Source organism: Salvelinus sp. IW2-2015, linkage group LG4p (assembly GCF_002910315.2).
Source record: "Salvelinus sp. IW2-2015 linkage group LG4p, ASM291031v2, whole genome shotgun sequence".
In the NCBI taxonomy this organism is placed as follows: domain Eukaryota; kingdom Metazoa; phylum Chordata; class Actinopteri; order Salmoniformes; family Salmonidae; genus Salvelinus; species Salvelinus sp. IW2-2015.
In genome coordinates this window covers 17,873,155-17,899,669 of record NC_036841.1, presented here as the reverse complement: position 1 = coordinate 17,899,669, position 26,515 = coordinate 17,873,155, and the positions used below count along the sequence as shown (strand labels likewise).

General features: G+C 44.6%; 1 protein-coding gene across 1 annotated transcript; it reads left to right on the top strand.

Annotated features, from left to right (window-relative positions):
• The first annotated feature begins 172 nt into the window (after positions 1–172).
• LOC111960637 (coagulation factor IX) lies at positions 173–26,467 on the top strand. Its single transcript, XM_023982736.2, has 9 exons — positions 173–263; positions 547–670; positions 1,227–1,393; positions 17,755–17,779; positions 17,875–17,988; positions 19,831–19,965; positions 20,065–20,321; positions 24,667–24,781; positions 25,281–26,467. The coding sequence occupies exons 2-9, from the start codon at positions 601–603 to the stop codon at positions 25,829–25,831; spliced, it is 1,434 nt and encodes a 477-aa protein (XP_023838504.1). The 5' UTR covers positions 173–263; positions 547–600; the 3' UTR covers positions 25,832–26,467.
• The last annotated feature ends 48 nt before the right edge of the window (positions 26,468–26,515 follow it).

The following is a 26,515-nucleotide window of genomic DNA, read 5'->3' as shown; positions in this document are numbered from 1 at the left end:
ACATTGTTTTTAACATATGGCTTCCCTGGCCACACTTTAGAACTACGGCAGAATTTTTTTTTCCTTCTCATTAAGACATTCAGTCTCATGATTCTTTAGAATCAGACATGAGTATGATGAATAGTGCAAAACTGTCGAGTGCCTTGAACGCTGCCCTGGCCAGTGCCAATGATTCACTGTGTCAACATTTAGAATCTAGTTAAAGATCAATAGCCGAGCTTGTGGGGAAATGCCACCATTTTAGCAGACACCCACAGAAAACGGTAGGTTATTTCTCATAACTAAATCTTGATTAGTGAACCGACGGGGTAATGTGTGCTCCAGGCACAGAGTAGATATCTCAAAGTATGTACTACATGGACACGGATTAAGTAAAGACAACAATAGGATTCTCATAAATTCAGACCACTACTGCTAAAGGATTAGCACTGTCAATTTGGTTGTTTTTACCAAGGAAATTCTATGTGGTAATATGGATAAAGCACTCCTGGTTACCTATTCCAGTTCCTGCCTTTCTTACCATTTTGTATACTTTTGTCCACACAGAAAAGTCTAGCTGATCCCAGTTCCCTCCCTTCAACTTCTACCTGGAGCGCAGGAATGTCACAGTCTGACGGTTGGCTCCTCACAGTACTTCTGGTCTCTGTCTGTTCCCTGTTTGAATCAAAAGGTAACACCTCACCTTGTAGTCAGAGTGGAACGGGCCCATTTATTGTGCTGTATTTGCAATCGTTAATTAAACCACCTCAATTCCAGCTTACTAGATACTTAATGAGATATTTACGTTTGTGATGGGTGTCATACATTCAAATATAACTCAATTCAGTGATATGATTAAGCTACACAACTAAAACCAGCAAATCTATGCTCTTGAGGCCCTTGTCAATGTCTGGGTTGCAGATGTCAGTATTGTATATGAATGCCACTTAGCAGACACTTTTTTTTTTTCAAAGCAGCTTACAGTACATAGGCCAACATGTTTTATGTGTGGTGATCACTGCGAGAATTGAACCCACAACCCTGCCCTAGTTAGTGTCATGCTCTTACCAACTGAGCCACACAGGACTAAAGCATTGTGCCCGCTCTGGGGTGAAGTTTCCCCTAGGTACAGATCTAGGATCAGCTTCCCCTCCCCCAATCTTAACTTTAACCATAAGTGGGGGAAATGCTAAACTGATTCAAGATCAACATCTAGTGGCGACTTCACCCTACTCCACTGTACCCAGTGTTTCTGGAGCAGAGGCGTGCAGTGCAGCTGCTCCGAGGGCCCCGGCGGCCCAGGGCCAACTTCTTCCTTGAGGAGATGATGCCCGGCAACCTGGAGCGGGAGTGCTACGAGGAGACCTGTTCCCAGGAGGAGGCTGCTGAGATCTTCCAGACCAAGGAGAAGACGGTACTAGCACAGCTCCATCACATGAAAGCTCTGGTCCAGGGAATGCGCACTGATGCCCTGGAACAGAGCTTATGAACGCTCTGTTTATACTTTGCGCTAACATGTGTCCTATGTCCAGATTTTGACCACATTCTGATTTGTGCCCTCATCTGGTCACAGTGGACCAATAAGAGATACATTTTAATACCATGTGTAGACTCACCGAGCCTTGATTAGATAGTGATTGGATCATCTTGACTGGAAGACAAACTTAAGGTTACTTGCGTAACCCCGGTTCTCTGATATTATGAGTGAGAGATCTCACTAGTGGAATTAACCAGAATCTCCTAAGTAGCTTGAAGAACCAATCATGTACATCTATCGAAGCCCTTCACCTCATACTAAAGAGTCACCCGCCTGGCCTCTGAGCTTGCGCGTAGGGGAATGTGGTGAGATGTCTCACTCATAATATCAGAGGACTGGGGTTACACAAGTAGCCTTTAGTTCTCTTTCAATTATTCGTTTTGACATCTCACTAGTGGGATACGGCCAACTCCCATATCGCACACGCTTGCCGAAGCCAGGTACTCTCAATATCAACCCTCGGAGGTCCCGACGCTAAGGACAATATGCACAAAGAGGACGCAGTGACGTCTAGTCTATAGAACCTCATATAAGTATGAGGGGATGCCCAACAAGCCATATAGCAAATCTCCTGTAAGGAGATGCCTTTGAACAGTGCCCAAGAGGTAGCCATACCTCTGATGGAGTTAGCCCTTAGACCCTCTGGAGGCTGTAACCCCTTGCTTTTATAGGCCAATATAATAGCTTCCACATAACTGTTGACGAGAGAGGGGCACAAAGACTTGTTTGCTTTTGCTCAAAGGCTCTCGCCCTACCCAGGTTTATGCACAGCATTCGTCCTGGACACAGAGGGCCTTGAAAATCTCTCTGTTTGCTTGGGTCAGCAGATCAACTAAAATGTTATGTCACATGCGCCAAATACAACAGGTATTAGTGAAAGTGAAATGCTTACTTTACAAGCCCTTAACCAACAATGCAGTTAAGAAAAACACCTAAAAGTAACAAATAATTAAAGAGCAGCAGTAAAATAACAATAGCGAGGCTATATACAGGGGGTACCGGTACAGAGTCAATGTGCGTGGGCACCGGTTAGTCGAGGTAATTGAGGTAATATGTACATGTAGGTGGAGTTCTTAAAAGTGACTATGCATAGATAATAACAGAGAGTAGCAGCATCGTAAAAGTTTGGGTAGCCATTTGATTAGATGTTCAGGAGTCTTATGGCTTGGGGGTAGAAGCTCTTTAGAAGCCTCTTGGACCTAGACTTGGCGCTCCGGTACCGCTTGCTGTGCGGTAGCAGTGAGAACAGTCTATGACTAGGGTGGCTGGAGTCTTTGACAATTTTTAGGGCCTTCCTCTAACACCGCCTGGTATAGAGGTCCTGGATGGCAGGAAGCTTGGCCCCAGTGATGTACTGGGCCGTACCTACCCTCTGTAGTCTCTTGCGGTCGGAGGCCGAGCAGTTGCCATACCAGGTAGTGATGCAAACTGTCAGGATGGTGCAGCTGTAGAACATTTTGAGGATCTGAGGACCCATGCCAAATCTTTTCAGTCTCCTCAGGGGGAATAGGTTTTGTCGTGCCCTCTTCACGACTGTCTTGGTGTGCTTGAACCATGTTAGTTTGTTGGTGATGTGGACTCCAAGGAACTTGAAGCTCTCAACCTGCACCACTACAGCCCCGCCGATGAGAATCTTTCCTGTAGCCCACAATCTTCTCCTTTGTCTTGATCACGTTGAGGGAGAGATTATTATCCTGGCACCACACGACCAGGTCTCTGACCTCCTCCCTATAGGCTGTCTCGTCATTGTCAGTGATCAGGCCTACCACTGTTGTGTATTCTGCAAACTTAATGAAAGTGTTGGAGTCAGACCTGGCCGTGCAGTCATGAGTGAACAGGAAGTACAGGAGGGGACTGAGCACGCACCCTTGAGGGGCCCCCATGTTGAGGATCAGTGTGGCAGTTGTGTTGTTACCTACCCTTACCACCTGGGGGCGGCGGGTCAGGAAGTCCAGGATCCAGTTGCAGAGGGAGGTGTTTAATCCCATAGTCCTTACCTTAGTGATGAAATTTGAGGGCACTATGATGTTGAACGCTGAGCCATAGTCAATGATTAGCATTCTGGGTTAATGGTGCTGATGTGAGTCATGACCAGCCTTTCAAAGCACTTTATGGCTGCAGACATGAGTGCTACGGGTCGGTAGTCATTTAGGCAGGTTACCTTAGTGTTCTTGGGCACAGGGACTATGGTGGTCTGCTTGAAACATGTTAGTATTACAGACAGGGAGAGGTTGAAAATGTCAGTGAAGACACTTGCCAGTTGGTCAGCGCATGCTCGGTGTACACGTCCTGGTAATCCGTCTGTGAATGTGAATGTTGACCTGTTTAAAGGTCTTACTCACATTTACTCCGGATAGCGTGATCACACAGTTGTTCCAGAACAGCTGATGCTCTCATGCATGTTTCAGTGTTACTTGCCTCGAAGTGAGGATAGAAGTAATTTAACACATCTGGTAGGCTCGTGTCACTGAACAGCTCTCTGCTGTGCTTTCCTTTTGTAGTCTGTAATAGTTTGCAAGCCCTGCCACATCCGACGAGCGTCGGAGCCGGTGTAGATTCGATCTTAGTCCTGTGTTGATGCTTTGCCTGTTTGATGGTTCGTCAGAGGGAATAGTGGGATTTCTTATAAGCTTCCGCAGCAGCTCTAACCTTTAGCTCAGTGCGGATGTTGCCTGTAATCCATGGCTGCTGGTTGGGGTATGTACGTGCAGTCACTGTGGGGACGACATCATCAATTATTGATGGAGCCAGTGACTGATGTGGTGTACTCCTCAATGGCATCGGAAGAATCCCGGTACATTTCTCCAGTCTGTGCTAGCAAAATAGTCCTGTAGCTTAGCATCTACTTCATCTGACCCTTTTTTTATTGACCGAGTCACTGGTGCTTCCTGCTTAAATTTTTGCTTTTAAGCAGGAATCAGGAGGATAGAATTCTGGTCAGATTTGCCAAATGGAGGGCGATGGAGAGCTTTGTACACGTCTCTGTGTGTGGAGTAAAGGTGATCTAAAGCAGGTATTCCCAAACTGGGGTACGCGCAATGCCGTCGGGGGTACGACATTTCTTTTCTTCACATTTTCAAACAGTCCATTTATATTTTCCAACGTGGCTATACATTTGGGTGAGGTTTTTTTCTCACCTGAGTAGCCTCGTTTCACTGCCAAAAATAAAATGAAACCATCTAGTGTTCAGCGAAATAACAACACAATGTCAAATACAGGTAGCCTAGTCAAATAATTAACATCCAATCACATTAACCATTACTCTCTCGCAGGAATTCCACTAACGGTCCATGTGAGCATCTGTTCTGATGGCGCAAAAGCCATGACAGGGAGACATAGTGGAGTGGTAACGCGCATGCAAGCAGTTGCTCCCGATGCCATTTGGGTACACTGCAGTATCCACCAGAAGCTCTTGCTTCCAAGGGAATGTCTGACAGCTTGCAAGACGTTTTGGACACTACAGTGAAAACTTTGTTAAAGCAAGGCCCCTGAACTCTCGTGTATTTTTTGCACTATGAAATGATATGGGCAGTGACCATGTAACTTTTTTACAACATACAGAAGTGCGCTGGTTATCAAGGGGCAAAGTATTGACATGTATTTTTTAAATTGAGAGACAAGCTTAAAGTTTTCTTTACTGACCATAATTTTCACTTGTCTGACCGCTTGCATGATGACTAGTTTCTCACACGACTGGCCTATCTGGGTGATGTTTTCTCTCGCCTGAATGATCTGAATCTTAGAATTCAGGGACTCTACGCAACTATATTCAATGTGCTGGACAAAATTGAGGCTATTGGAGCTCTTTCCTGTCTGCATTAACAAGGACAACACACAGGTCTTTCCATCATTGTATGATTTTTTTGTGATCAAATTAACTCAAGCTTATGGACAATGTCAAATGTGATATAGCGAAGCGCCTGAGTGTGTTGGGTGCGCAATTACGCAGGTACTTTCCTGAAACAGATGACAGAAACATCTGGATTCGTTATCCCTTTCATGCCCTGCCTCCAGTTCACTTACCGATATCTGAACAAGAGAGCCTCATCAAAATTGCAACAAGCGGTTCTGTGAAAATTGGATTTAATCAGAAGCCACTGCCAGATTTCTGGATTGGGCTGCGCTCAGAGTATCTTGCCTTGGCAAATCGTGCTGTTAAGACACTGATGCCCTTTGCAACCACGTACCTATGTGAGTGATTCTCGGCCCTCACTGGCATGAAAACTAAATACAAGCACAGACTGTCTTAAATCATTATCCACACACAGACTCTCTCCAATACAACCCAACATTGCATAGTTATGTGCATCCTTTCAAGCACACCCTTCGCATTAACCTGTGGTGAGTTATTCATATGTAAGATGGTTAAATAAAGAGCAAAATTATTGATTATTATTATATTATTATTTGTGCCCTGATCGTATAAGAGCTCTGTCACTTCCCACGAGCCAGGTTGTGACAAAAACTCACACTCATTCTTATGTTTAATTAATGTATCGAATAGTGTGTGTGTGTGGCAGGCTAAAAACAAAATTTGAGAGTGCACTGACCCTGGTGCTAGAGGGGGTACGCAGATGGAGGTTGAATGTTTGAAGGGGTACGGGACTATAAAACATTTGGGAACCACTGGTGTATTGTTTTCTTCCCTCTTTTTGCACATCTCGTCATTGGTAAAACGGATTTAAGTTTCCCTGCATTAAAATCCTGGCCACAAGGAGTGCCACCCCGGGTTAACTTTTTCCTGTTTGCTTATGGCCGTATACAGCTCATTCAGTGCAGTCATAGTGCCAGCATCGGTTTGTGGTGGTAAATAGACAGCTACGAAGAATATAGTTGACAACTCTAGGTAGATAGTGTGGTCTACAGCTTATCATGAGATACTCTACATCAGTCGAGCAAAACCTCAAGGCTTCTTTAGATATCGTGCACCAGCTGTTGTTTACAAATATACATAGACCGCCACTCCTTGTCTTACCAGAGGCTGCTGTTCTATCCTGCCGATACAATGTATAACCCTCCAGCTGTATGTTATTTTCATGTCATCGTTCAGCCACGACTCGGTGAAACATAAGATAGTACAGTTTTTAATGTCCCGTTGGTAGGATATACGTGCTTGTAGTTCATCCAATTTATTATCCAGCGATTGTACGTTGGCCAATAGTACCGATGGCAAAGGCAGATTATCCTCACAAGTCACCCCGATCTCCTGCGAATTATGGGGATGAGGGCCTGCTCGGGTGTCTCGTCCGACTCGTTAAAAATTATTTGTCCAGTTCAAGGTGAGTAATCACTGTCCAGAAGCTCTTTTCGGTGATAAGAGACGGTAGCAGCAAAATTATGTTGTTAGGTTCTTATTTTTCAGAGTAAATAATTCACGGACACTAGAGGAGCTTTAACCAAGTGTAATTATTCCCAAAAGTTCTGTACAGCTGTATTCAGACACCAAAACATTTCTCTCCATCAGTTATATACATCCTACTTAAGACACGCCTTCTCTCCAATCCTTACATCTTATGGTTCAACAGAAAGAGGGTAACAGGATAACCCTTATTACTCCCTTAAGGGAATCTGTCCTCATCTCCTGACCTCAACCCCTCCTTCATCTAATCCACAGATGTCAATCTGTCTCCCCTGTATCAACACGGTGCTCTGCTCCCGTCCCCAACACATTCCACAGCTATCCGTCTTTCTACAGAGGCCCAGTCTCTTTCTCCTTTGATTCTAAGCGTCTTTCCTATCATTTATTTCATATCTCAATGTTCAAAATGTCGAATCCAACAATGTACAAAATAAGTTAAACAATATGAAAAAATATATATAATTTGCACGGTTGGTTAAGAGCCCATAAAACGGCAGCCATCCCCTGCGCCGGCTTCTTTCACACCGTCTACTTAGTAACGGTAGTTGACAAGGCTCGTCATATAGCAGGAGAGTGATCTGCGTTATCCAGAGCTTGCCTTGCCATTGAGGGGCTATCAAGATGAGGGATAAGCCTTTTTCCCCTCAGTCTGGCCAGAGTGGGGAGTGAGGGGAGGAAAAGTGTAAAGCAACACCCTCATCCAACCCCAGTGGTGCGTCTCCTGCTAGCACGAGAAACAACAGGCAGTAAGCGTTTTCTTGTGATGCGAAGAGCTCTACGGACGCTTAACCCCATCTCTCCCAGATCTGTTTCACCACTTGGGGAAGGAGTCTCCAGTCCCTTAGATGGGGATTCCCTCTGGAAAATGAGTTCAGTACGCCCGAGACATGAGCCGTGTGTATGGGCAGTAAGTGTGCTCTGCGCCAAAGAATAATCCTGGCAGATAGTCTGTGTAGTCAATCTGTCGGTTGATGTTCGCCACTACACTTCATCGGCTGTGCCTTGAAAAGCAAACTTCAGAAACCTCCTGTGTACTGGCAGAATGCTTAAGTGAAAACGAGCGTCCTGCAGGCCAACTGAGGTGAACGACTTGACCACAGCTTGATCAACTCTCGCTCACTAGTGACGCCCGATCGCCCTCAGGTGGCTATGGAGAATGTATATTTTTCATTGTCCTTGGCATGACGCCTGGATACAACAGAGGCTTTTTTTTTAAATGGGAAGTGTTAACACACTGGAACATGGGGACGGTGCTTGCTGGCGACTGACAATTTGCCATCCTGCCCCAGCTACTTTAACTGGGGGGAGAGCCGTGGCACAGAGGGCATAGTGGATTCCCTCCATCTTCCTTGAGAGTAAACACATGAAAATGAGTAGCTGCACAAAGGGTAGGATTTTATGAGCACAAATGTGCCTCTCCCCCATAGTGGTGGGGAGAAAGTCTGTGCACCACCCGAGAGGAGGCAGGCCAGAACATGGATTGAACTGTTGGCTACCCTGAACTGTGGGGTAGATCTGGCAGAAAGTTCTGGTGCCAGCTAATTGCCCTCTCCCTGCCACGCAGCTCTGGCTTGTGGAGGGGTAGGCCAGGTAGCCACCATTCCTGAGTCTACGGGGCAGACAGGAGTTGAAGGCATCGCCCTCCTTTTGAAGTTCTCATGGCGGCGACACCTGGCCCAAACAGTTCCTTCGGCTCGAAAGGAAAAGTGGGTGAAGGTCCTTGGGTTAGCCATCAAAAATGTCAGCCTATGAGGGCGGTGTCTGTGAGGCAGTCTCCCCGCTTGAGTTAAAAGTGGGAGACAAACTACGTCGGGCTGCTCTGCGCACTCTCCGCTGGAGGGTGTTAGCAGCAAAAACCCTGCAATGGATGCATGACCGAGGGTCGTCAAATGCTGCTTCTGCGTGTTCGACACCCAGGGAGTGTGTGTCCTTGCCCGAAATGGTCGCCCCCGCATAGGCATGGATGTGCCGGAGCTGGGGACTTGCACCTGTACATAGCCCATCTGTAATATAGCCCATCCAACTACCTCATCCCCATACTGTATTTATTTATTTATCATGCTCCTTTGCACCTCTATCTCTACTTGCACATTCATCTTCTGCACATCAATCACTCCAGTGTTGAATTGGTATATTGTAATTACTTCGCCATCATGGCCTGTTTATTGCCTTTACCTCCCTTATCTTACCTCATTTGCACACACTGTATATAGATTTTTTCTACTGTATTATTGACTATTTTTGTTTATTCCATGTGTAACTCTGTGTTGTTGTATGTGTCGAACTGCTTTGCTTTATTCTTGGCCAGGTCGCAGTTGTAAATGAGAACGTGTTCTCAACTAGCCTACCTGGTTAAATAAAGGTGAAATAAAAATTCTACAATGTAGAAAATAGTTTTAAAAAATAAAGAAAAACCCTTGAATAAGTAGGTGTGTCCAAACTTTGGACTGTTACTGTAGTTGATACCTGTTTTTTAAGAATTGGACGTTAGGATAGCCTAAACATGAGTGAGCCTCCTTTCATTTTTGCCTAAATTAACTTTCTGGATGGATTCAATAGGCATAGGTGTCACGGCGGACTGAAAACAGTGGTGCAGCATAACTAAATATTAGCACTTCACTCCACATACTCGTGGGCAATAACCTTCAATCTGGAAAATAACACAACAAATTATAAGGCTAGATAAATGTATCGACCAATATCACCAATACAATCAACACCCAAACATGTTGGGAGTGTAAAGCATGGAGAACCAATCCCCAAAAGTAAACAAGACTCCTCGACGGACACAGACAATTTATGCTTTTCCCCACCGGGAATGGTAAGTGTAGAAACCGATTTACTAAAGTCGACAAATGATAAACTGGGCATACTTGAACTAGTCAGTAAAGCTATAAAGGAGTTGAAGGCGAGCCTCAAGATGAGTGACTAAAAAGCTGGGACAATGGAGAAAGAAACAAACAACCTAAAAGGAACAGTCAATACGGTTGAAATGGACGTTAAAGAACTTTAAAAGGAGAACATGTTTCTGAGACGAGCCTTACTTGAAATACAGACCACAGTAGATCGATGAGAGAAAATCTGGTACTTATCAAAGACGGAGTGTGAAGATCCTGAGAGTGTGATGATGTCACGGCCGTCGAATGAATAGGACCAAAGCTCAGCGTGGTGAGCGTACATATTCCTTTTTATTAGGATGAGGCCGACAAAAACAATAAACAATAGAAAAACAACCATGAAGCTTAAGGGTTATGTGCCACAAACAAAGTTAACTTCCCACACTGAAAGGAGGGAAAGGGCTACCTAAGTATGGTTCCCAATCAGAGACAACGATAGACAGCTGTCCCTGATTGAGAACCCTACCCAGCCAAAACATAGAAATACAAATAATAGAACTAAAGAACATAGAATGCCCACCCCAAATCACACCCTGACCAAACCAAATAGAGACATAAAAAGGCTCTCTACGGTCAGGGCGTGACAGGTGATATCATTATTTCTTGAATCACTACAGATCCCAGGCGATACTGTCGCAAAATCAAACTCAGCATGTACACCGTTTCGCACAGAGATATGAGATCCCAATCGTTGCCAAATGTGCATTCTTTAAAGATAAAATAATGATTAAAAGCCTGGGTAAAAGAGTTGCTGGCTAGAAAATATGCATGAATCATCCGATCCTGAAGGAAATTGCGGACGGCGCAAAGTTCTGTACCCACTCTTCAAGGTGAATAGATTAAAAGGGAAACCTGGAACTCTTGTAGTCGAATAACTGTATATTGATAACCAATTGTTCCGAGACACCAAGACTACTCCATGACTATTCTAAATATTACAACGTTCCCATAGAGGAGTCGAGTAATGGAACACCCAATACTATCCATGGTACGGATTGTAATAAAAAAATAATAATAGGAAAACAATCAAATACAACAATTGATAAAGAAATAAACTACAAATACACTATACCATTCAAGATAGGGAATGTAGTATTTCTATTTATAGTATTTATAAATTGATTTAAAAAACTGCATTAGAAGAAAGGATAATTATTGAAAAAATACCTCTTCAAATATACGGAACTGGAACACAAAAGTACTCCAAAGCGTCAAATTAGGTAGGAATCAACATGGTAAAAACACAGCAAACATAGGACATAGAAGGCACAGTATGTGGGTATGTGCGGGTGTATTGTGATGTGTGTGGAGTTAAGTGAGTGAAAAAGGAAAATGGTTGCAAATGCCAGAGCCCATGTGTGTCTGCAAGCAGGAGTTATGACAGAGAGAGCTTTCAATTGTGTGCAGATATGGGATATACATTTCAAAAATAAATTATAATTAAATAAATTATAAATATAGTTTATTTAATTATTGTCCTTTCATGATGGCACAGTCCCCAACCCTATACCCTAGATACCCACCTGAGCGACCCATACACTAAGGAGAAGTCCTTATCCTTTTCATAGGCCTACTGCAAGTATGCTATACGCAGCCAAGACAGAAAGATAAATGCTGTCAGAGACCCACAAAAGCAGCCCCGCCCTCTTAAGTTTCTGAACCTGCCTGGCAGGGTTGGTCCAACAAAGCCAAAATCTCCAGATGGGTGAGCATAAAATACAAGGGATTTCTGCTAATGAGAACCTTGACAACCTTGTATCTAGCCGGTGGGGATTCTGTTGGCGGTAGTGCTGGCAACACTAGCTGCGTTGTGTGATATTTTTGTTATATATTGTAATAAGAGAACTTTATGTAAATTCAACTGGACAATCTGAGAGGAGGCAAATTGTGGCCCTGGTGGCACAAAAAAATCAAAGGTCTGACTGCACAGAGATGCTTGGGGAAATGGTCACAACACTCTAGAGGTTGACCGATTAATCGGAATGGCCAATTAATTAGGGCTGATTTCAAGTTTTCATAAATCGGTAATCGGCATTTTTGGACACCGATCACGGCCGATTACATTGCACTCCACGAGGAGACTGCGTGGCAGGCTGACTACCTGTTATGCGAGTGCAGCAAGGAGCCAAGGTAAGGTGCTATCTAGCATTAAACGTATCTTATAAAAAACTATCAATCTTAACATAATCACTAGTTAACTACACATGGTTGATGATATTACTAGTTTATCTAGCTTGTCCTGCGTTGCATATGCCTGTTAATTTCTCATTGAATCACAGCCTACTACGCCAAACGGTTATTTAACAAGCGCATTCGCAAAAAAAAGCACTGTCGTTGCACCAATGTGTACCTAACCATAAACATCAACGCCTTTCTTAAATCAATACACAAGTATATATTTTTAAACCTGCATATTTAGTTAATATTGCCTGCTAACATGAATTTCTTTTAACTAGGGAAATTGGGTCACTTCTCTTGCGTTCTGTGCAACAGAGTCAGGCTATATGCAACAGTTTGGGCCGCCTGGCTTGTTGCGAACTAATTTGCCAGAATTTTACGTAATTATGACATAACATTGAAGGTTGTGCAATGTAACAGGAATATTTAGACTTATGGATGCCACCCGTTAGATAAAATACGGAACAGTTCCATATTTCACTGAAAGAATAAACGTTTTGTTTTCAAAATGATCGTTTCCGAATTTGACCATATTAATGACATAAGGCTCGTATTTCTGTGTGTTATTATGTTATAATTAAGTCTATGATTTGATATTTGATAGAGCAGTCTGACTGAGCGGTGGTAGGCAGCAGCACGCTCGTAAGCATTCATTCAAACAGCACTTTTGTGCATTTGCCAGCAGCTCTTCCCTGTGCTTCAAGCATCGAGCTGTTTATGACTTCAAGCCTATCAATTCCCAAGATTAGGCTGGTGTAACAGTTGTGAAATGCCTAGCTAGTTAGCGGGGTGCGCGCTAATAGCGTTTCAATCGTGATGTAGCTCGCTCTGAGACTTGGAGTAGTTGTTCCCCTTGCTCTGGAAGGGCCGCGGCTTTTATGGAGCGATGGGTAACGATGCTTCGAGGGTGGCTGTTGTCGATGTGTTCCTTGTTCGAGCCCAGGTAGGGGCGAGGAGAGGGACGGAAGCTATACTGTTACACTGGCAATACTAAAGTGCCTATAAGAACATCCAATAGTCAAAGGTATTTGAAATACAAATGGTGTAGAGAGAAATAGTCCTATAATAACTACAACCTAAAACGTCTTACCTGGGAATATTGAAGATGCATGTTAAAAGAAACCACCAGCTTTCATATGTTCTGAGCAAGGAACTTAAATGTTAGCTTTTTTACATGGCACATATTGCACTTTTACTTTCTTCTCCAACACTTTGTTTTTGCATTATTTAAACCAAATTGAACATGTTTCATTATTTATTTGAGGCTAAATTGATTTTATTGATGTATTATATTAAGTTAAAATAAAAGTGTTCATTCAGTATTGTTGTAATTTTCATTATTACAAATAAATAAATACATTTTAAAAATCAGCCGATTAATCGGTATCGGCTTGTTTTGGTCCTCCAATAATCGGTATCGGCGTTGAAAAATCATAATCGGTCTACCTCTACAACACTCCATCATGTAGGATTTGATTGGTTAATCAAATCTCCCCATTCTTGTTAAATTTTGCATGCCTTCTCAAACGGCTACAACTGTATTTGCATTCGCAGATCAAGTAATTTCTTGAGTTTGGCTCGGCTCGTGGTTGTTTGTAGGGGAAGGGTGGGGTGGGTGTAGGAGTGTATGAGGGTGCGTGTGTGTGTGTATCCCACATCTGTTGCTATGTGGTAATGATGTTAGGGACAATATAGGATGAATCACAATAATTGTTTACTAAAATAATTGCTTGACAAAAATGTTTTTTATATACACTGCTCAAAAAAATAAAGGGAACACTTAAACAACACAATGTAACTCCAAGTCAATCACACTTCTGTGAAATCAAACTGTCATTAGGAAGCAACACTGATTGACAATACATTTCACATGCTGTTGTGCAAATGGAATAGACAAAAGGTGGAAATATAAAGCAATTAGCAAGACACCCAATAAAGGAGTGATTCTGCAGGTGGTGACCACAGACCACTTCTCAGTTCCTATGCTTCCTGGCTGATGTTTTGGTCCTTTTGAATGCTGGCGGTGCTTTCACTCTAGTGGTAGCATGAGACGGAGTCTACAACCACACAAGTGGCTCAGGTAGTGCAGCTCATCCAGGATGGCACATCAATGCGAGCTGTGGCAAGAAGGTTTGCTGTGTCTGTCAGTTGGACCCAGTTGCAAGGCAGGGGTTCAGACCCAGGGCCCGAGGGTACTATTGTGGTGAATGCTGAGCTATAATCAATGAACAGCATTTTTTTACATAGCTATTCCACTTGCCCAGATGGGATGTGCGATGGCGATTGCATCGTCTGTGGATCTATTTGGGCGGTATTGAAGTGGGTCTAGGATGTCAGGTAAGGTAGAGGTGATATGATCCTTAACTAGCCTCTCAAAGCACTTCATAATGACAGAAGTGAGTGCTATGGGCGATGTAGTTCCACAATCATCGCCTTTGTCTTGACCACGTTGAGGGAGAGGTTGTTGAGCTTGCACCACACGGTCAGGTCTCTGACCTCCTCCCTATAGGCTGTCTCATCGTTGTCGTGATCAGGCCTGCAACTGTTGTGTCATCAGCAAACTTAAGGATGGAGAGTACAGGGGGGACAGAGCACGCACCCATAAGGGGCCCCCATGTTGAGGAACAGTGTGGCGGATGTGTTGTACCTACTACCCTTACCACTGGGGCAACCCGTCAAGAAGTCCAGGATCCAGTTGCAGAGGGAGGTGTTTAGTCCCAGGGTCCTTAGCTTAGTGATGAGCATTGGTGGGCACTATGATGTTGAACGTTGAGCTGTAGTCAATGAATAGCATTCTCACATACAGTGGGGAGACAAGTATTTGATACACTGCACTTTTCAGGTTTTCCTACTTACTTACAAGCATGTAGAGGTCTTGTAATTTTTCTATATCATAGGTACACTTCAACTGTGAGAGACGGAATCTAAACAAACTCCAGATAATTTACTGTATTATTTGTATATGTAATTAATTTGCATTGTTTTGCTGACATAAGCTTAAGTTTGATACATCAGAAAAGCAGAACTTAATATTTGGACAGAATACCTTTGTATGCACATACTAGCAGTCATAGTACGTTCTGTAGTTCTTGACAGGTTTGCACACTCGCAAGCAGGGTTTATTTGGCCCACTCCTCCATACAGACCTTCATCCCAGATCTTCAGGTTTGGGGCTCGTCGCTTGGGCAATACGGACTTCATCCTCCGCTCTCAGAGATTTTCTAGTTGGGTTCAGGTCTGGAGACTGCTGCCACTCCGGACTTGAGATGCTTCTTACGGAGCCACTCCTTAGTTGCCCTGGCTGTGTGTTTCGGGTGTTGTCATGCTGGAAGAACCCCACGACCCATTTCAATCTCTTACTGAGGAAAGGAGGTTGTTAGCCAAGATCTCGAAATACATGGCCCCATCCATCCTACCCTCAATACGTGCGTCGCTCTGTCCCCTTTGCGAGAAGCATCCCAAAGAATGATGTTTCCACCTCCATGCTTCACGGTTGGGATGGTGTTCTTGGGTTGTACTCATCCTCTTCTTCCCTCCAAACACGGCGAGTGGAGTTTAGACAAAAAAGCCTATTTTTGTCTCATCAGACCACATGACACTTCTCCCATTCCTCCTCTGGATATCCAGATGGTCATGGAAAATTCTCAGACGGGCCTGGACATGCGCTGGCTTGAGGCGGGGACCTTGCGTGCGCTGCAGGATTTTAATCCATGACGGAGTAGTGTGTTACTAATGGTTTTCTTGTAGACTGTGGTCCAGCTCTCTTCAGGTATTGACCAGGTCCTGCCGTGTAGTTCTGGGCTGCTCCTCACCTTCTCATGATCATTGATGCCCCACGAGGCGAGATATCATGGCGCCCCAGACCGGGGGTGATTGATCGTCATCTTGAACTCTTCCCATTCTCTAATAATTGGCGCAACAGTTGATGCCTTCTCACCAAGCTGCTTGCCTATGTGCCCATCCCCAGCCTTGTGCAGGTCTACAATACTTTCCTGATACCAGCTCTCACACCAGTCTCTTGTGTCTTCGTTGTTCGCCCATTGTGGAGTGTTCGCGAGTCTGTTGATATTGGTAGGTGCTGCGTGGTCCACTTGGGTGGTCTTTTGGCTTGACTACAGTCAGTAACTGATGCTCATTTGATGACGGGTTTGCAGTTGATATAAGGGTAACTGTACGTGTTGCTTAGCAACAAGTGCAGGTTCTAAAAACATTAAGACAGTGTGGTCTGCTAGAGCCGATTCTTAGACTGTGTTGGCTAGAAGTATGATGTTGATCAGCTATAACTAACGTCTTGTCACGTTTTGATCAGACGGAAAGCCATAATGCTCACTCACCCTACGGCATCGGCGCATCACTGTTACTTCCCGCTGCGTCTTGCGTTTCCGCTCACTTCTATTTTTGTCAAATTCTCCCTCACTGGTCTCCAGGGGTTCTCTTTGATAAGCTCCTCTTGCTGAGTAAAGCTCCTCGACACTTTCAGCTCATCGGTACCACGTTAGCGATACCTCACCGGTAACACGTCGCTTGCCGCACCGCTATACTATGTGTCACTGGTCCCAGGTCCCATTAGTTGCTAGGTTCACTCCTTGGTCTGCTTCCTTCCAGAGTTCTCTTTGCTGCCAAATTGACTGGAACCGAATTGGCAAATAATTATGTACGCTGGTAGATCCCTCCTCGTCTCATAGACTGTTCTAAGCTATTCTATTGCTGTCTAATGGGCTTTACCGATTCCGATTGGCCAGACTATGATACCCCAGGCCGATTCTGGATAAATTTGCCCCATCCCACGCACACATCCAACCAACTACCTACCTCATCCCCATATTTGTTTGAGTTTTTCTGCTCTTTTGCACACCAGTATTTTCTAATTGCACATATATCACTCCAGTGTCTAATTGCTAAATTGTAATTACTTCGCCACTATTGGCCTATTTAATACCTTACCTCTTTAATTCAGTTTGCACACGCTGTATATAGATTTTTCTATTGTGTTTTTGACTGTACGTTTGTTTATCCCATGTGTAACTCTGTTGTTGTTGTTTTTGTCGCACTGCTTTGCTTCATCTTGGCCATGTCGCAGTTGTAAATGAGAACTTGTCTCACCTGGCCTACCTGGTTAAATTAAAAATGTCTCTTCTTACCCTGGGGAGTTACAAAGCAGCACAGAGGGCTGTCTAGCTTCCTATTCTTTCTTTGGATTGGTGGATACATCTCGTTATTGTAATCATTTTTTGAATACTCAATGAGGGTTGTTGACATAAACCGCCTATATTCAATGAAGAGAAATGGTAGGAATATGCATCGAAACAACTTCTATTCGATCAAATAACCATTCATGTTTTTGTTGACAAAAATTTGACACTCTCATTGACCGTCATACAAATAGTCCTTGCTTGATGGATGAAAAACGCCACCTGCTGGAGGAAGACAGATTTTCCCGGAGAGTCGTCCTCATACGCTCCATTGCACATATGATTTACAGATACCTTCATAAGATTAGTACACTCCCTTCTAAAACATTTTTTTTTTGAAAGAAAAACTCAATGTAGCCTATAGATACGAATTGCACAAGAATGTATACATTTATGGATTTTTATTATGCATTATTTTCTCTTTATTCAACCCGCCCGCCCTTAATCACAAAATATTTCATGACCATAAACCCACCCGCCCACATGTTAATGCAAGGTGTAAGTAACCAGGCCTTCTTACATCACAGGATAGTCAGAGGAGTAGGCTAAAGCGCATACAGCTCAAAATACCACATTCAAACTGACTGCGTCCCTTTTTGTTTTATCTTACAGATGGAGTTTTGGTATAGGTATAAGAGTGAGTACCGTATGGCTTCATTAGATTATTTAAATCCACATTGCCACTTAAAAGGAAAGCTTTGATGAGATGTCTCTGTATGAATTGTGAATTAGATCTGAATCCTTGCCACTACAACCCATGTAAGAATGGAGGAATCTGCACCATCGATCGGGATGGATACCTCTGCCTGTGTCCCCCACGCTACGATGGGAAAACCTGTGCAATAGGTATGCTTTTACTCAGTCATAATACATCTGTTTTCCTGTGTCTATAAACTCTCACCTCCTGAATTACATGACCCTGGACCTCCCAGTCATAGACTGGAATCCACACTGAATATTGTTCTGTTACAGGACTGGTGCCGTTCACACTGGCACGTCTACAACAGAGGAGGCTAGTGGGAGGAGCTATAGGAGGTTGCAATGGCATAAATGGAACGATATCAAACATATGACTCTGTTCCATTTATTCCATTCCAGTCATTACAATGAGCCCATCCTCCTATAGCTCATCCCACCAGCCTCCTCTGGACTACAATCATTGTACAACACGTCCCAACTGTTATGGCACGGCGGATTCTTTTGTGAATGTGACCTCACTGGACCACTTACAGGACAGTTGTTGGAAAACCACTTGCAGAAGTTACTGTACAACCCTTCTCGTAGTTGAATGAGTGTAATGTGACCTCTCCACATTGCTTTCACATTTTGCTCCCATCTAAGGGAAAACCAACATATTACAAAAGTATTCAGCGTTATTCTAAATTATTTTATTATATTAATCTACACACAATACCCAATAATAACAATGCAAAAACAGATTTTTGCAAATGTATAGATATGTATTCAGACCCTTTACTCAGTACTTTGTTGAAGCACCTTTGGCAGCGATTACAGCCTTGAGTATTCTTGGGTATGACCCTACAAGCGTAGCACACACCTGTATTTGGGGAGTTTCTCCCATTCTTCTCTGCAGATCCTCTCAAGCTCTGTCTGGTTGGATGGGGAGCTTTGCTGCACAGCTATTTTCAGGTCTCTCAAGAGATGTTCGATTGGGTTCAAGTCCGGGCTCTGGCTGTGCCACTCAAGGACATTCAGAGACTTGTCCTAAAAGCCACTTCTGCATTGCCTTGGCTGTATGCTTAGGGTCGTTGTCCTGTTGGAAGGTGAACCTTCACCCCAGTCTGAGGTCATGAGCGCTCTTGAGCAGGTTTTCATCAAGGATCTCTCTGTACTTTGCGCCGTTCATCTTTCCCTCGATCCTGACTAGTCTCACAGTCCCTGCCGCTGAAAAACATCCCAACAGCAGGAAGCTGTCACCACCATGCTTCACCATAGGGATGGTGCCACGTTTACTCCAGACGTGACACTTGGCATTCAGGCCAAATAGTTAAATCTTGGTTTCATCAGACCAGAGAATCTTGTTTCTCTATGAGTCAGGTGCCTTTTACTGAAGAGTGGCTTCCGTCTGGACATTGTAACATAAAGGCCTGATTGGTGGAGTGCTGCAGAGATGGTTGTCCTGTCAGTGTGACAACCCTGACCAAGGCCCCCCCCCYCYSCCCCGATTGCTCAGTTTGGCTGGGCGGCCAGCTATACAAAGAGTCTTGGTGGTTCCAAACTTCTTCCATTTAAGAATGATGGAGGCTGCTGTGTTCTTGGGGACCTTCAATTCTGCAGAAATGTTTTGGTAACCTTCCCCAGATCTGTGCCTCGCCACAATCCTGTCTCTTAGCTCTTACGGACAATTATTTTGTCATAGCTTGGTTTTTGTTCTGACATGCACTGTTTAGAATAAGGCTGTAACGTAGCAAAATATGGAAAAAGTCAAGGGGTCTGAATGCCCTATCTAAACAATAGAATTAGGACTTGTTTATAAAACTTGCTAGCAAACTAATTACTGTAGTAGGAAATATTTGTATGCTAATTTAGATTGATACTGTAGGATCCTTCAGGTAAACAAAAGAGCTAATTGCCTGCTCAATAAAATACAATTTAAGAGTCAATTCTTTTCTACTCTTCTAATACCATAAAATGGCCATTTCGTTGAACCTTGTTCTATTCCTCCAGAGGTGTTTGAGTGCCAGTTTAAGAACGGCGGCTGTCTGCATTACTGCACCAACCAGGAGCGCACCACAGGGGTCCAGTGCAGCTGTGCAGAGGGCTACCAGTTAGATGAGGACGGCAAGACCTGCTCTGAAGCAGGTAGACTAAGCACTGAAAAACAAATCACCTATTTCTTTACTGTCTCTAGAGGCATATGCTCTAGATGGTTATGGTTTTCCTGTACATTTTCATTGCCAGTGGCGTTCCCTTGTGGGAAGAAGCAGAGTGAGGCTTCCCTGCATCGCTCTCTGCTGGACGAGTCCGAGGCCTTGACCCTCTGCAACTCTGACGGGAACCTCAACGTCTCCTTGGAGGGAGAAGGGAACTCAACTTCCACCCTGTGTGGGATTAACTCAACCCAGCCAGGGGGGAACAGCACTGAACACATGGAGGGTGTTAATGACAACCGGATAGTGGGAGGGCAGCTGGAGAGGCAGGGAGGAAGTCCATGGCAGGTAGGCCTACGAGGTGGTGTTCCGTAGGCACAAATCGGAAGAAAAAGTTGGGAACAAAGTGAAATAGTTCTCTCATCTGAGAGTACTACCTGAACTTGTTCAATAAGAAAATATGTGATTTATAAATGAAACACGCAAAGGAACTTTAGCTTACATGTGAAGGACACAACGTCGGGATTCGAGCCAATTGTGTATTGTCGACAATGCAGCATTATTTTTTATAAATACAGTACCAGTCAAAAGTTTGGGGACACCTACTCATTAAAGGGCATTTCTTTATTTGTATTATTGTAGAATAATAGTGAAGACATAAACTATGAAATAATGTAGTAACCAATAAAGTATTAAAGTATTTTATATTTGAGATTCTACAAAGTAGCCACCCTTTGCCTTGATAGAGTATGCTACAAGTGTGCAAAGCTCAATCAACCTCAGGAGGTAGTCACCTGGAATGCATTTAAATTAACAGGTTTCTTCTTTGTTTGCTCAATCAGTTGTCTTGTGACAAGGTAGGGGTGGTATATAGAAGATAGCCCTATTTGGTAAAAGACCAAGTCCATATTATGGCAAGAACAGCTCAAATAAACAAAGAGAAACGATAGTACATCATTACTTTAAGACATGTAGGTCAGTCAATTTGGAAAATTCCAAGTACTTTGAAAGTTTCAAGTGCAGTCACAAAAACCATCAAGCGCTATGTTGAAACTGTCTCTCATGAGGACCGCCACAGGAAAGGAAGACCCAGAGTTACCTCTGCTGCAGAGGACAAGTTCATTCCAGCCTCAGAAATGGCAGCCCAAATAAATGCTTCAGAGTACAAGTAACAGACACATCTCAACATCAACTGTTCAGAGGAGACGGTGTGAATCAGGCCTTCATGGTCAAATTGCTGCAAAGAAACCACCACTAAAGGACACCAATAATAATAAGAGACTGTTCTTTGGTCTGATGAGTCCAAATTAGAGATTTTTGGTTCCAACCGCCGTGTCTTTGAGACGCAGTGTAGGTCAACGGATGATCGCCGCATGTGTGGTTCCCACGGTGAAGCATGGAGTAGGTGTGATGTTGTGGGGGTGCTTTGCTGGTGACACTCAGTGATATATTTGAATTCAAAGCACACTTAACCAGCATGGCTACCACAGCATTATGCAGCGATACGCCAACCCATCTGGTTTGCGCTTAAGTGGGACATTTTGTTTTTTCAACAGGACAATGACCCAAAACACGTAATGGAGTGTTGCATCAGATAACCTTGCCTCCCGACCTCAACCCAAATGAGATGAGTTGGACCGCAGAGTGAAGGAAAAACAGCCAATGCTCAGCATCTGTGGAAACTCCTTCAAGACTGTGGGAAAAGTATTCCTCATGAAGCTGGTTGAGAGAATGCCAAGACTGTGCAAAGCTGTCATCAAGGCAAAGGGTGGCTACTTTGAAGAATCTAAAATATTATTATTATTTGTTTAACACTTTTTTGGTTACTACATCAAATTTTGTTTGTCACATGCACCAAATACAAAAGGTGTGAGTGAAATGCTTACTTTACAAGCCCTTAACCAACAATGCAGTTGAAGAAAAATAAGTGTTAAGAAATGATTTACAAAAATAAATTGAGGTAAAATAACAGAAGCGAGTCTATGTACAGCTGGTACCGGTACAGAGTCAATCTGCGGGGGCACAGGTTGGTCGAGGTAATTGAGGTAATATGTACATGTAGGTTGAGGTAAAGTGACTATACATGAATAATAAACAGAGTAGCAGCAGCATAAGCATGGGGGTGGGGGGCACAATGCAAATAGTCTGAGTAGCCAATTGATTAGCTGTTAAGGAGTCTTATGGCTTGGGGGTAGAAGCTATTAAGAAGCATTTTGGGCCTAGACTTAGCGCTCCGGTACCGCTTGCCATGCGGTAGCAGAGAGAACAGTCTATGACTAGGGTGGCTGGAGTCTTGGGCAATTTTTTGGGCCTTCTTCTGACACCGCCTGGTATAGAGGTCCTGGATGGCAGGAAGCTTGAGCCCGGTGATGTACTGGGCCGTACGTACTACCCTCTGTAGTGCCCTGCGGTCGGAGGCCGAGCAGTTGCCATACCAGGCAGTGATGTTCTCGATGGTGCAGCTGTAGAACCTTTTGAGGATCTGAGGACCCATACCAAATCTTTTCAGTCTCCTCAGGGGGAATCGGGCGTTGTCATGCCCTCTTCACGACTGTCTTGGTGTGCCTGGGCCATGTTAGTTTGTTGGTGATGTAGCCACACCAAGGTACTTGAAGCTCTCAACCTGCTCCACTACAGCCCCATCGATGAGAATGGGGGTGTGCTCGGTCCTCCTTTTCCTTTAGTCCACAATCTTCTCCTTAGTCTTGGGTACGTTGAGGGAGAGGTTGTTATTCTGGCACCACACTGCCAGGTCTCTGAACTCCCTATAGGCTATCTCATCGTTGTCGGTGATCAGGCCTACCACATTTGTGTCGTCGGAAAACTTAATGGTGTTGGAGTCGTGCTTGGGTGATCAGGGAGTACAGGAGGGGACTGAGCAAGCACCCCTGAGGGGCCCCTGTGTTGAGGATCAGCGTAGCAGTTGTGGTGTTGCCTACCCTTACCACCTGGGGGTGGCCCGTCAGGAAGTCCAGGATCCAGTTGCAGAGGGAGGTGTTTAGTCCCAGGGTCCTTAGCTGAGTTGAGAGCACTACGGTGTTGAAGGCTGAGCTGTAATCAATTAATAGCATTCTCACATAGGTGTTCCTTTTATGCAGGTGGGAAAGGGCAGTGTAGAGTGCAAGAGAGATTGCATCTGTGGATTTGTTGGGGCGGTATTGAAATTGGAGTGGGTCTAGGGTTTCTGGGATAATGGTGTTGTGAGCCATGACCAGCCTTTCAAAGCAGTCCATGGCTACAGACATGAGTACACCAGGTCAGTAGTCATTTAGGCAGGGTACCTTGGTCTGCTTGAAACATGTTGGTATTACAGACTCAGTCAGGGACAGGTTGAAAATGTCAGTGAAAACACCTGCCAGTTGGTCAGCGCATGCTCAGAGTACACATCCTGGTAATCCGTCTGGCCCCGCGGCCTTGTGAATGTTGACCTGTTTAAAGGTCTTACATCTGCTGCGGAAAGGGTGATCACACAGTCGTCCGGAACATCTGATGCTCTCATGCATGCTTCAGTGTTGCTTGCCTCGAAGCGAGCATAGAAGTTATTTAGCTCATCTGGTAGGCTCGTGTCACTGGGCAGCTCTCGGCTGTGCTTCCCTTTGTAGTCTGTAATAGTTTGCAAGCCCTACCACATCCGACGAGCGTCAGAGCCAGTGTAGTCTGTTTCAATCTTAGTCCTGTATTGACGCTTTGTTTGATGGTTCGTCGGAGAGCATAGAGGGATTTCTTATAAGCGTCCGGGTTAGAGTCCCGCACCTTGAAAGCGGCAGCTCTACCCTTTAGCTCAGTGCTGATGTTGCCTGTCATCCATGGCTTCTGGTTGAGGCATGTATGTACAGTCACTGTGGGGATGACATCATCGATGCACTTATTGATGAAGCCAGTGTCTGATGTGGTGTAGTGCTCAACGCCATCGGAAGAATCCCGGAACATATTCCAGTCTGTGCTAGCAAAACAGTCCTGTAGCTTAGCATCTGTATCATCTGACCACTTCCTTATTGAGCAAGTCACTGGTACTTCCTACTTTTAGTTTTTGCTTGTAAGCAGGAATCAGGAGGATAGAGTGATGGTCAGATTCGCCAAATGGAGGGCGAGGGAGAGCTTTGTAGCATCTCTGTGTGTGGTGTAAAAGTGGTCTAGAGTATTTTTTCCTCTGGTTGCACATGTAACATGCTGGTAGAAACTAGGTCAAATGGATTTAATTTTCCGTGCATTAAAGTGCCCGGCCATTAGGAGCGCCTCCTCTGGATGAGCATTTTCTTGTTTGCTTATGGCCTTACACAGGTCGTTGAGTGCCGTCTTAGTGCCAGCATCGGGTTTGAGGTGGTAAATAGACAGCTACGGAAAAAAATATCGCCTCTTCATGTAAATAGTGTGATCTACAGCTTATCATGAGATACTCTACCTCAGGCGAGCAAAACTGAGACTTCCTTAATATTAGATTTCGTGCACCAAATACAGATCGTCACCCCTTGTCTACCGGAGGCGACTGTTCTATCTTGCCGATGGACCAAAAACCCAGCCAGCTGTATGTTATCCATGTCGTTGTTTAGCCATGACGAAACATAAGATATTAATTTTTAATGTCCCGTTGGTAAGATAGTCTTGATTGGAGCTCTACTGGCACTGCAGGCACTAATCATAATGCATGTAGTGTTTGTGGCAGGCCCCTAATACCTGTTCCATGTCCCTGCAGGTCATGCTCTGGAGGGAGGATGGGTATGGCTTCTGTGGGGGAACTCTGATCAGGCCGCGGTGGGTGGTCAGTGCCGCACACTGCATGCAGGAAACCCCTGACCATGTGACTATCGGTGAGGCTATGTGATCCACTGTTTAGAAGGAGTGAGCATACTGTTAAATGCTCAAGCAGTTTTTGTTGAGTTTTTTGTTCTCTGAGAATTAGAACCTAACACAATGAAAGCTTAACCAAGTTCTCCCAGAGGGTCAATACAGCTGCATCAGACGACATTTCACACAAGCACTGATATTTAACCCTTCCTTCTGAGTCTCCTGCACACCTGAACAGCCAATGCATCTGTTGCTAGACAGAACCTTAGTGATATCTGTTCTTCCTCACTTCATCTGACCTCTACCCCAAAGTGCTCACTCCTCCCAAACTCACGGTGTCTCTTCTCCTCCCAGAGGATCCCTCCCGGCTAACAATAACATATCCTGACAATGTGAATGTCATACATTACCCACTCTCCCTTAGTGACATGAATAAGTACATTTCATATTCTCAGAACTCAACAAGTGCAACATGTTGATGATCCATTGTGCCTGTTTAAACTGTCTGTCTGTGTTTTACAGGGGACTATGACAAGCGGCGTCCCGACCCAGACGAGCAGAAGATCAAAGTGGCGAAGGTCGTCGTCCACCCTCACTTCCACGACTACACCTTCGATAGCGACATTGCTCTTGTCTACCTCTCTGCCCCCGTGGTGCTGAGCCCCGTGGCGGTGCCCGCCTGCCTTCCCAATGGTCAGCTGGCCCTCCACCTCCAGCGGGAGGACGTGAGGGGCATGGTCACAGGCTGGGGCGCCACACAGTACCTGGGGCGCTCCTCGCGCTTCCTGAGGAAAGTCGCTCTGCCCGTGGTCGACCAGCAGAAGTGCATCCGCTCCACGGAGCAGGTCATCACGGACAACATGTTCTGCGCCGGCTACCTGGAGGCCAGCTTGGACGCCTGCAGTGGGGACAGTGGGGGTCCCTTTGTGGTCAACTACCGCGGGACCTGGTTCCTCACAGGGGTGGTGAGCTGGGGGGAGAAGTGTGCCGCCAAGGGGAAGTATGGCATCTACACCCGGCTAGGGAACTACCTGCCCTGGATACAAGATACTATAGAAAAGGCAGGTGCATAACAGTTCACATACCTGAGGTGCAGCTCGGAGACGATCTCAGTTCATTCCCTACCCCTTGGCCCGCCCTTCGATGATTTGCAGCTTTGATCATCTGAAGGGTCTGGATAAGGTGCAAGCAGTTTAGTGGTGGCGCTTTACCATATTGCTTACACACCTGCGGAGAACGAAGGGTTAGGGACAAGGAACAAATTGGGAGTGGCTGATAATGAATTCCAAGTCAAACCCTAGCCCCTAAACAATTTATGTAGATTGGATCTGATAGGCATTAGCTTTTAATTGCCCTCTGAGGAGGAATTTAAACCATATAGGGTACAACTGTCCAATCCTTTTTAGCGCTATGGAATATGAGTTGCACCAGAGGGTCAGTTCCGAGGATACACTGCAACAGAGCGTTCAGATAACTGCATTTTAAGTCATGATGTATAAATTGGATATCATGTCAGAACATTGCGGATAGAAATGCAATGAATAGAGCTTCAACCAGTTAGTTACCTTATTTCATTTTATTGTGAATAACATATTACAAGTTACCAAAGATTTGACCACATACAAACTGTGCATATTGTTAATCAGGTACGATTTTGTTCCCAGAGCACTTTCAGTTTCCCTGCCCCATTAAAAACAATGTACCCCAAAGTTTTAGGACTCTTATGAAATTTTATTTAAACTTAACAGTACACGTGT